Source organism: Erithacus rubecula, assembly GCF_903797595.1.
Source record: "Erithacus rubecula genome assembly, chromosome: 4".
In the NCBI taxonomy this organism is placed as follows: Eukaryota; Metazoa; Chordata; class Aves; order Passeriformes; family Muscicapidae; genus Erithacus; species Erithacus rubecula.
Window position 1 is genome coordinate 8,612,731 of NC_136686.1, and position 11,503 is coordinate 8,624,233.

Below are 11,503 nucleotides of genomic sequence, written 5' to 3' on the forward strand. Positions count from 1 at the left end.
CTTGAGCTAGCAGAAACTAAAAAAAAAGGCAGTGAAACACACTGTGATATAACTGGATTAACAAAGATGAATAACCAAATTTTACAGGGCAAATTTAGCTATTTGCAGATAACCTGCAAAGTTCGTTTGTTTATATTCCATTCATTAAAAAAAAAAATTAAAATAAAATAAAGAGAAGGAGAGTTTCTTCTATTCCTTCTGCTGCTGACTGTACAAACTATCCACATGGAATTGGATCTTAATAAATCTCGATTAAGACCTGACATGGGACCCTGAAAATCCAGAACACCTAAAATCCAGAGCAGACCCATTCACTATGCATCCAGGTTGCTGCCAACATCTCCCTTGTGCCAGTGCACACATGACCATGTATGAGCCATCCCAGGGAGTTGTCGAGCCAAAAATAAACAACAGCCCAGGAGCAGAGCCATAAAAGTATGACACAGGAGAAATGATAAGAACATCAAGGTAAATCTGACAGCTTCCTGAAGTAGTTGTATATGGAATCAGACAATGGTTTGGCTTGGAAGGGTCTTCAAAGTCTATCTTATTCCCAGCCCCTGCCATGGGCAGGGACACCTTCCACTATCCCAGGTTGCTCAGAGCGCCATCCAGCCTGGCCTGGAACACTGCCAGGGATGGGGCAGCCACAGCTGCTCTGGGAAACCTGTGCCAGGACCTCAGCACCCTCACAGAGAACAATTTCTTCCTCACATCCAATCTAAACCTACTGCCAGTTTGAAGTCATCCCCCTTTGTCCTGTTACTCCAGGCCCTTGTCAAGAGTCTCTCTCCATCTTTCCTGTGGGCTCCCTTCAGACACTGGAAGGCCACAAGGAGGTCACCCCAAAACCTTCTCTTCTCCATGCTGACCAATCCCAATTCCCTCAGCACGGCCTCAGAGCAGAAGTTCTCCATCCCTCAAAGCATCTTGGTGGCTCCAGCAGATCCATGTCCTCCATGTGCTGGGACCCTAGAGAGGCTGCACGAGAGGCCAAGAACATGGGGCTGGACAGCAAAGCAGAAGGCTGGACTTAGCCCTAGGCTCTGGTGAAGCCACACCCAGCATCCACAGGCAGGTCCCTGACTCTCCAGTGTAGGCTCCCCTGTGTGACTGCCAAGCGCTGCACACCAGCAGCAGCATGGCAGCGAGCATTTACACCCTCACTCCTGGCCCTCTGCTAAGAACACATCTGCTGCCCTCCCAGGTGAGAAGCAGGCACCAGGGGAAGCAGGATATCCTAACTGGATTTAAAACCATCTCCAAATGAGCCATTGTTTTTATGGTTTCATGTTTCCCTGTCTCGTTATTGCCGCTGACTGTGCTATTCCGGTGAACCCACAGCCAGCCTTCTCCCCATGGGAAAGCACCGGCTCTGAGGGGATGTTGCATGGAAGACAGGTGAATTAGGAGATAGCCCCTGTGACCAACTCTGAAAACAAGTAACAACACATAGGACATCCTAGGAAAAGCCCTGGAAACCTCCTCAAACCATCTGCAATTCTAGCAGGAAAACACTCCAAATGGAAGGGACCTTGTCTTTCAGATGAAGCTGTGAAAAGTTGTATAAATCAGGGGTTTAAATGCTGTAACTGATATGCATCAGTCTAAGAAAATGCTTTTTATAACCAGCTTTACCAATTATCAATACTAATAAGGTAGTAATACTATTTTATTTCAAGGTTTATAGTAATAATTACAGCCCATAGATATTGTAGTTAAGATTTAGCACTAGTTCCTAATACTATCATTAAGACAGCATATTATAAAAAATAAAAAAAAAGGTAGAGCCCCACAACCTGCAGGTTGTACCTACAGGTACAACCTTTAAAAAAATCAAGAAACAGCACACACAGATGAACAATACTGATATTCTCTATTTCAATATTATTTCCCCTTCTTTGTCAATGGGCAAAATTTAGATGCACATACTTTCATGTTCAATACAACTCCAAGTGTGGATTAATTTAAAGCATTCATTTTATACCAGCTCAGAAATATTACTAACATTTTTTGATGCATTAATTACAGTATTTTTCCCATTTTAATAATTAAACAAGTTTCAATGCATAAGGAACAACTAGAGATATTTTAATCCTTCCTCCCTCCATTTTCATGTTTCTGCATGTGAACGAGAGGGCAGAGTCTGCTTCCCACCACCACCCTTCCAGATTTTCTAAAACAGCAGTCCTTGATGGCTCCATGACTCTTCAGATATTAGCTGAGCAATCAGGATCCTAAGATTGCCCTTTGGGAGCCTTTGAAGACATCAACTCCGACTCTTCTTGACTGGCCTATGGCTTCCTTTTCCTCAGCCCTGTGGCATGTAACACCACCTCTCTCTTTCCCCTCCCAGGTCCCACCTTATCAGATGGTGATGCTGAGGAGTAAAATAAAGTCTGTGTGCCTCAAATTCACCCCAAGAAATTAGAGGATGAGGCAACTTAACAGTGGCCTGTGAGTAACAGTGGAAAACTGAGCTGATAAAGTTTCCTTCACCTCTTTTACGACACGGTCACAAACCAACAGCTCTGGCTGAGGAATGCAAAGTCCTCGCGTCCCCTGGCCTATGCAGGCGTGCATGGCATATTCTAATTGGACTGGTGCATACCTTCCCATCCATGAGAGACTTCCCCTGGGAAGCCATTGGCACCAGGCAAATGAAATGGGAGACTCGGCTCCTTTGCCTTCCCATTACCTGCAGCACGCTTTGATCAGCGGGGCATAAATAAACACGTCAACGTCGCAGGTCTGCCAAGGTCAACCAGATGCAGCACGGCTTCTCCAGTCATCCCAACCAGTTCTTTGGACTTGGGACGGGGAAAAATGCTTTGCTGTGCTTAAAAAAAACAATCACTGGATGTAACAGCAGAGGGTATGATGTGGTGTGACCACTGTAGTTTGGGAAAGCCAAGGGTAATAGAGAACCTAAAGGGGAAATGGTTGGGATTGTCAGTGGTTCCAAGAATGAGGGAAGAGCCAGAGCTCTCCTTCTTGGAGTCCTCTTCCCAAACACTTTCCTACATGGAAAATTTAGTCTAACCTCTGCCAGATTGATGCACATGAGGAACCCACCTTTCAGCACAGATCTTTGCTGCCTATTACTGAAGCCAGCACCTCACCTTTTCCATTTGTGCCAGCAAAGGTGCAATTACAACTATCCTTACAGCAGGACACGCAGCATTGCTGCTTTTGATGCAAACATGGGGAATACCCCAGCATCCCACACCTCTGGCTATTCCTGCACTTGCCCTAACAGAAAATGGCAAAAGATGTACCCTGCTGTTTTAAGTCTTGCCTCTCATCACAGCTATAGCTTATGAGCAGTTCAGCATGGGTGCAGCCACTACACATTTCAAGCCAGTGGGCCCCACAAAGAATAGCTGTTTCACGAGTAACATAATCCAGGCTGGAAGAGGAACACACATCAGGATACCAGGAGCTCTCCTTCTTTCAGTGTCCCACTGCAATCATTCACTAAAAGGAGTCCCTATAGAAGACAGATTGTAACTGGTTTTGGTGTATTTTTAGGGCAATCAAGTATAGTCCTATCCAGTAGAAATTCCAGTTCCTAATTCTAGCTGTTTGCAGCAGTTTCTGCCTGTCAGAGGGTCATCTGTGCAGCTGGGGTAATAGTAACCCCTCCTACCCCACAGCCACACTCTGAGGATTAGGCAGGGAGTGGCAGCTCAGTGTACTGAATATGCAAAGGCCTGTTATAAACCCCATATCTGATTGCAACCATAAGCAAAGTCTTATTTAAGCAATCTCTTCACCAACAAAAATATATCAGCTGCTCACTCTGTTCTTTCCTTCCATGTCTTTTTGCCTCCAAGTTCTTCCAGATAACAAAACACATTGCTAAGGTATTTTCCTTTTGTGTTGTAACGTTGTTTACTACAAATGATGGGAGATTTTTCACACAATGTAGTGTACATAATTAGTTGTTTTGGCTCATTCTGATATCACACTTGTACTGGAGGAGTCTCGCTGCCTAGTCAGTGAAAGCCTCACTCCCATAGCCTCACACTATCAGATATTCACAAGTTTTCTATTTCTCACTGTGCCCATATTCAGGGAGACCCCTTCTCCAATTCCATCAATTGCATGAATATGGGACATACAGCATCAGCTATTTCTTGCTGCCACTAAACACAAAACTGTATTTCTCTATCAAACCATAGTTCAAAACCAAGCTGGTGTTTTTGCACATGCTTTGCTTGACACTTCTGTATTTGTCTTCCACATCAGTTAATACCTTTTTTCACTTTTCAGTACACTTTGTTCACTCTTTTTAGCAGTCACAACAAAACCTTTTACAATGCCACTTTTTAATTAAACTTTCAAAGACAACAATTTGGCAAAACGCAATTATAACACATTTCAGGGCAGATTTGCTTCCATACTGCCTTGCTGAATGTGAGATCATGCCAGTTTTCACTGCATACACAAAGCAGCTCATCTCGCCTTCTCTTATTCTGGTCTCTTCTAAAGTCATTTTGCTATTATTATCAGAGTCAGAATCAATCCATCTTTCCCCTTTTACACTTAGATGAGTATTTTCACATGTGATATCACTGTTATCACACACTCAGCAACTGGATAGGCAAAAATTACACTGGTAGGGAACAAAGGAAGAAATGTCTGTGGTGCATCTGATAACACCCACTGGGCAATTCAGCTGTCACGATTCTTCTAGATGCAGACACAATTCTTAGCTGCTTTTCACAGCCCTGGCCCTCCCTTGTGACAGAGCACACACTACAATGACATAACTAGCATGCCTGGCCTTGCTCTTCCAGGATAAGGCACATTTCATTGCTCCAGCATACCTCCAAATTGCTCATCTTCCTCTCTCTGCCCCTCTCTGAAATGAAACAGCTCAGTTTACTCACTGTGCAGGGGCAGGAAGACAAGGCGAACTGTAGGAGCAATGTGAGAGGAGGATTTCCTTCCCAGATGGTACCAAAACAAGCAGTGTTCACCCTGTGCCTACAGGAACACCTTACAGATTCCTTCTCAGCCCTCCCCACATGCCCTGACAGAACATTCTCTCTTCTCAGCTTGTGCTCAGGGATGAGAAGAGAGTGACAGTGCAGTTATGTATTCCCTACACACATCACCAGTTGTTATTAAGAAATTACTGGGTGACTTGAGGGGTAAACCCATCTCCCTCAATCACTTGCACATTTAAGAAAACATGCCACAACCCATAATTTGCTATAAAAATAGTGGGATAGCCCAAGTTCCCTTGGCCTGTCTCCCCACGGCATCCTCTCTCTGCCCCAGGGTTTGGCAAGCATAGAGTCATGACAAGATTGTGTTTTGTACTGCAGCCTTGCCAGCGCTAACCCCCTTGCCCAGCCTGAGATTCTGTTTGCCTGTACCTGGGACACACCTTTCCAGGAGAAAACACCTTGCCTAGGAGCTGGACATGAGTGATCCTTGTGGGTGCCTTCCAACTCAGGATATTCTACAGTCTTGTGGGGAGGGGTAGAGAAAAGAGAAAAAAGTGCATCATTTTCAAAGCACTCTAAGATCTACCAGCTCCATTCTATCCAGACTCAAGCCTGAAATATCTTCATGTGCAAAGCAAGCCACAGAAAAAGAGAACAATGAGAAGAGTTACTTTAGCCATGCATGAGCCATACCAACCATCAGGACCGAATCCTCACTGTTTTACATACTGAGCACTGTTCCTGTCCTGAAGAGCTGGCAGCACACTCAGAACATCCTTTCTCCCCTAAATCCAGCAAAGAAATGGAAACAGACACACTGCACCTTCTCAACTTCACTAGCAGCCTGGCAGCCCTCACCTGAAAAACCAGGCAGTGATCTGGGTGCACTCAGAAAGAAGAGTGACTCAAATGTTGCAGCTGGATTACATTTCATAGTCTAGAGTTACCCTCGGATGCCTGCACTATGGAATACCTACAGCAGAACTTCTGCGTCTAAACTCAGGCTTATTCCAAGGAATCAGCCTGGAACCCAGACCCTCTAAAGACATCTGGTGCTACAGCATCAGAGCTTTGCTAGGCACTGATATAGTGTATTCCCTATACTCTTCCCATCTACTCTTTCCAAATTTCCACGAGCCCCTTATCACAGATAGCAATCTGTTGTGAAGATTTAAGGGCCCAAGTAAGATTTAAGCTATTTAAACAATCTATGTGGGCATTTTTGATCATTACACCTGTAAAGGTGAGTGTAAAGCACACAAACCTTGTAGTTTACACATCCTGATTTTTGCAGCTGCCTAGCAAGATCACAGGCAAAGCATCTTCCTCTTCTACTCCTCCCAACAGTGGCCTTTGTCTTAGTTTAATATTGCTTTGTGAATCTATTTATATTATCAAGTGAATATGCAAGTGTAGTCAAGGCAGCCACTTTGTGGCAGATGTGAACAGGGACCATGTCCAACTAGTTACAGATCTGCTTGTAACCCACACTCCTGTCCCCTGATTATCCCTGGGCTTCCACAACCTGAACAAATCATGCCCTAACATGACCAGGATCCTAATCCCCTACCCTGCCTCCGGAGGGGTGTATTTTGGATTCATAAACTCTACTGCTGGATTCGTTGATGAAGCAGGAGCTTTCCCTCCTCTCACCTCCTCCAGTCACACCCTGTAAGGCTGGGCCTGCTCCAGTGCACAGCTCTGCTCTGCCCACGGAGGGGATCACCCAGCTCCTGGATCTCACTGGGCACCACCCCAGCCTGCCCCAGGTAAAGATTTGGGAATTTCTGTGTATGATCAGCATTAGAAACCCCAGTGCTTAATGACTCTGAGCAGCAGCAATCCCACAGGCAGTGAATCTCACACTGAGCCCCTGCCTGCAGCTGGATGTTCAATTTAAAATCACAAAAAGGTTGTTTGGTGTCCAAAGTCACACACTTCTCCATGATCCTGCAAATAGGACACGTTTTCAGGAAGAGAACTTATGGCCATCTGTGTTTTAATGCAGTATTCTCCCAGCAGCAGGTCCTGTGCTTCCTCCCACCTCACTTTCCTCTTTGTGTGCTATCCAATTACAGTTTCTTCAGCCACTCCTCCTCAACCTCTCCTAGCATCGGAACACCCTCTATTTTGTATACATTTACATATGTGTGTCTGTCTGTTTATCTGTGCACCTTTGTACACATGTCATGGTAATCACCTTCCCTCTTCTAAATTTTTCCCATTATCAAAACCTGAAAAAAGCCCTCCCCCTGACCTTGCACTGAACTTCTGCTAAAGTCATGGGAATTTCTTCTTCATCTTGTTTTTAATCCAAACCCCTAAACATGAGGTGAAAACAAGGCCCCACCACAAGGCTCTGTCCCTCATCCTTCAGTGTTCTGCATGGGGCTTGAAAGAATATTGTCTAAAATAATAGATGGGAAATGGATTTTGTCTCAGGAAACCAATTCTACTCAAAGCGCAAGAAAGATGGAGTCACTTTTTAATGAAACACGAGATTAACAAAGCTTTCCCAAAAAGGCACCCCACCTTGCTCAGCACTGAGCACCACTGAGAACTCACACCTAGAACGCATGAATGCATTAACTTGGAACTTTTCTGCACCACTGAACCCTTCATAGGCAGCACTGTGTCACAGCCAAGGCTCAGACCTCCTTCTTATGTTAAATGCTGTTTCCCACACAATAAATTTCAGCATACCCTTCTTAACAAAAGAAATAAAGGCACCTGACCTAAACCCAGTCCTGGCTAAACCCAGTTCTCCCAAGTTAACCTGCATTACTGTGTAAATCAGGGCAGGTACTCTCACATGTCATCTGGGGAGGGAAGGCAAAAAGATAACTCCCTCCTATGAAGATTTAAGGTAAGGTGTGCTTGTTACAACTCTTAGTTTCACCAACTCTCCACACCTTGCCAAAAGGAGTTCCATCCTCTGCCCTTTCTCTTCTGGTGGCAGAGGTGCATGTGTGGTCTCACAACAAACCGCAGCAGAGAACCAGCAGAGACGACAACATGCAGGCATGATGGCTTCTTTCAACAGCAGTGCCAGCTGAGAGGATTTGTGCAACCAGAGACTTGTTTATCCAAGCACAGAAATGTAGGAACTAAATGTGTGATTCCCTCTGGCATCTACTCCTGCTGTTGGAAGAGGTGGTCCCTCACCACATTTCTCATGCCCAGTGTCACGCTATACTTCAGCAATCTCTCTGGTCACAAAGCAGGCTAATCCAACTTCTCTACTTTTTTTTTCTTTAGGGAAGGGGGTTAATATCCAGTTGGAGCAGTGACTGGACTGATCTGAGGCCGTCTGGTCACCAGAGCTGGTCCTAGGGAAGCAGCAGGAGCTCACAGTCAGGACTGGATGAGAACTGGATCATTCCTTCAGTTCTTCAATCAGAGACCCCAGGAAGCCCTGCCTGCACGCAGACACCAGCCAGGCACCCTCCACCACTGCTCTAAACCACACTGATCACCCAGACTCCAGCTCCACAGCTGCCTCTTCCCAAAAGGAAAAACTCAGCATGGCTAACAGTCATGGGCTTGCAGTACAACAGGCCATCTTTTAGCTGGAAAAAGTGTCATCCTGGCACCAACAGGCTCTGTCACCTGCAATGAAAACTTGTAGCAAGACTTTGCAGTTAGGAGCCAGGCCGGACAGATGGAGATAAGAAATTAGTGAGGGTAATCAGCCATTGGAATAATTTACCCAGGGAACTAGTGCAGCCTATCACTTGATATCTTGAAATCAAGACTGGACACTTTTCTAGTAGAATTCTGGATTCAGTGCAGTGAAAACCAGCTGGGAATGTAAATACCTTCCAGGGATCAGGTGACAATATCTGTCCCCAGCTGGCTGATACTCTGAACATCAACTGTGCAATTACGTCAGGAAAGAGGGAAATAACCTCTGTGTAGAGCCCAAACGCCAAAACAATAGAGCACAACTGCATTTGCACTGCAGTTGCTTCTGAATACTTCATTAAAAGATTCAACAGGACTTCAGTTGAGGAGCTGCAAAGCGGAAAGGAATTGCAAAACTTCCGAGGCATGACTACTGAAATAAACTAGCTGTGGATAATTTAGCCAAACAGTAACTAAGCAAACAACATCAACTGGAAAGATACCAGATGACAGAAAGCACAGTAAACTCTTAGAATCAAACATCCTTGGAAAAAAATGTGATTCCAATTAAGAATTTGAAATCCCTTGCGGACTGTTCCTCAAATTTTGCCTGGGATAACTATGGAGAGGGAATGCAATATGAATACAAACTAATTAAATAAAACAGCCCACTTTAAACAAGACTCCAAAGTAGATTACATAAAAAAAAAAAAAAGAAAGAAAAAACCATCAAAAAACTATAGCATAATTTAGCTCTTTCCTGCTAGAAAGCACATGAAATAAGTGAACCATACAAAAAGATAAGATTCAACAGAACAAACACAAGAGCAACCATCCAAAGTTAGCACAATGAAATGGGAAAGGAAAAAAAAAAAAAAAAAAGAAAAAAAAGAAGACCTGCAAAACAGAAAACAGACTCTTACCATCAAAATCTAGGATGCACAGGAGGTTTCCAGAGGAAGTATTTCAATCTCACTGTTTCAGAGAGTAGGAGCATCAACCTCAAACCCAGTCACCTGCTGTCACAAGCGACTGGACCATATAAACCCACTGAGATTTACCCAGACCCCGAGGCTGCTGTACAGGCAGGACAGGACAAATGCCACCCTCAACCAACAACGCAAAACTAGGTTCTACACAAAAGCCAGCTGAGCTCTTCCTAACATTAACAAAAACTAAGAACAACTCAGATTTGTTACATGTCTGATTATGGATGCCTCCTCCTTGCCCAATTCAGGCGCAGTTCTAAAATCTGGGTCACCCATACATTATTTCTCCAAACCAAGCCACCTCCCTCCGGTGCAACCCTTTAAAAGTACTCTGCCCTTATCCAAGCCATCTCCAAGTCATTTAGGTTATGAGAAACTCCAAAACACCATGGAATCAGGTCACAAAACTTCCAACAACACATTACACGTGTGGCTTGGTCCAGGAGGACCAAGCACCCAGCTCCAGGAGATGTCAATACATGGGCATCCATATCCTGGCAAAGTCGGCAACAAGTCAACAGGGATGAGCTGAGCTGAGCTGAGCTGAGAGCTCTGACCCCATAATGCCTACCAGGTTTGACGCAGTCTTAACCAATATCTGGGAATAAACGAAGCCTCGAGCAAGGACAGAGATGGGTGCTGGGAGGACGGTGGGCCAGGCGAGAGCCGTGGGAGCTCCGAATCCCCCCCGGGCAGGTTGGCTGGGGCGCTGGGGTTGCCATCGGAGCTGCTGCGGTGGCCGGGCTGCGGGAAGGAGGCAGAAAGCGAACAGCAGGCAGGGATCTCGCCTTTCGCTCCTCTGCCTTCCCTCCGTGACAGGCCATACAAGTCACGAGGCGAGGAGGAAAACAAGGAGGTGTCCAGAGTTCAAGCACAGCACCCCCGCGACTCCCGGGCCGCAGCTCCCGGCGGGAGCCGAAAACCCGGCGAACAACGTGGGATCTCGCTCCTGCGTGGGAGGCACCATTGCTGCGGGAAGAGGCTCTTGCTGCTGCTTGGCAGCCGAGCCTGGGATGGGGCCTGCGCTGTGGGCCCTTACTGCCGCCGGCAGCGGGCGGGGGAGCGGGGGGCGGCGGGCGGGACGGGCGCTGCCGTCGGGGCGCGGAGCCCCCGCCGAGGCTGCGGCCCCCGGCCCAGGCTGCGGCCCCCCGGGACTGCCCCGGGCCGGGCGGAGCGGAGCCCCTTTCGCCGCCCTCTCGGGGGGCACCGGGATCCCGCCGCGACCCCGCGGAGCTCCGCGCCCCGATGGCGCCCGCACCGCACACCCGCACCGGGCCCGCCGCGGGAGGAGCGACGCTCTCCTTCCCCGGAGATCCCTCCTCCCGTCCCCCTCGGGTCCTAAAATGGTGGGTCGGCCGCCCTCCCTCCCCTTCCTTCTCCCCCTCGTCCCGTCCCCCCAGCCCGTCCGCCCCGCGCTCCCGGAGCCCGCCCGTCGCCCCCGCCCCGGCCCCGCGGGGCAGCCGCCCCTCCGTCCGTCCCGGCCCGGGCTCCGCGGGGATCCGGCGCCAGGCCCGCGCCTCTCCCGCGAACACGGCAGCGGCGATCCCGGGAACGCAGCAACGCCTCTCCCGGGAACACGGCAACGCCGCCCCCGGCGGCCGCCCTTACCTGCGCCGGGCTCACATCGCGGGGCCGGGGCCAGCGCTGCCCCCCCGGCGCCCCTCGGCCGCCGCCTCGCCGCCGCCCTGCGCGGGGCCGCAGGTATGTCATGAGTGCCGAGCGCGGCTCCAGGTGAGCCGGGCACACCTACAGGAAGGCAGGCGGGCCGCCCTGATTGGCGTGCAGGGCCGGCGGCCGCGCTCCGACGGCAGCGCGCCGGGGCAGGGCAGGGCAGGGCGGCCGCGGCGGACACGGCGGGCCGCAGCCCCCGACACCAGCGGAAGGTATTTTCCTGATTTTTTTTTTTTTTTCCTTTAATTCAGTAGTAAGGAT

The 11,503-nt window shown here is 48.1% G+C and overlaps 1 protein-coding gene across 5 annotated transcripts in view; it reads right to left on the reverse strand.

Moving 5' to 3' along the window:
• ARHGEF5 (Rho guanine nucleotide exchange factor 5) overlaps window positions 1-11,318 on the reverse strand; it is a 33,282-nt gene extending 21,964 nt beyond the window's left edge. For 2 of the 5 annotated variants that reach the window (XM_079303778.1, XM_079303776.1), the window contains exon 1: window positions 10,143-10,644. Coding sequence is in view for 1 of the 5 variants with exons in the window: in XM_079303774.1 (XP_079159900.1) it covers window positions 11,180-11,281 (102 nt within the window). In the remaining 4 variants the exon portion in view is untranslated. Of the gene's footprint in view, window positions 1-9,505; window positions 10,059-10,142; window positions 10,645-11,179 lie in introns of those variants that run through there. The other 3 variants (XM_079303775.1, XM_079303774.1, XM_079303777.1) reach the window with 3 other exon arrangements.
• Window positions 11,319-11,503: the final 185 nt, after the last annotated feature.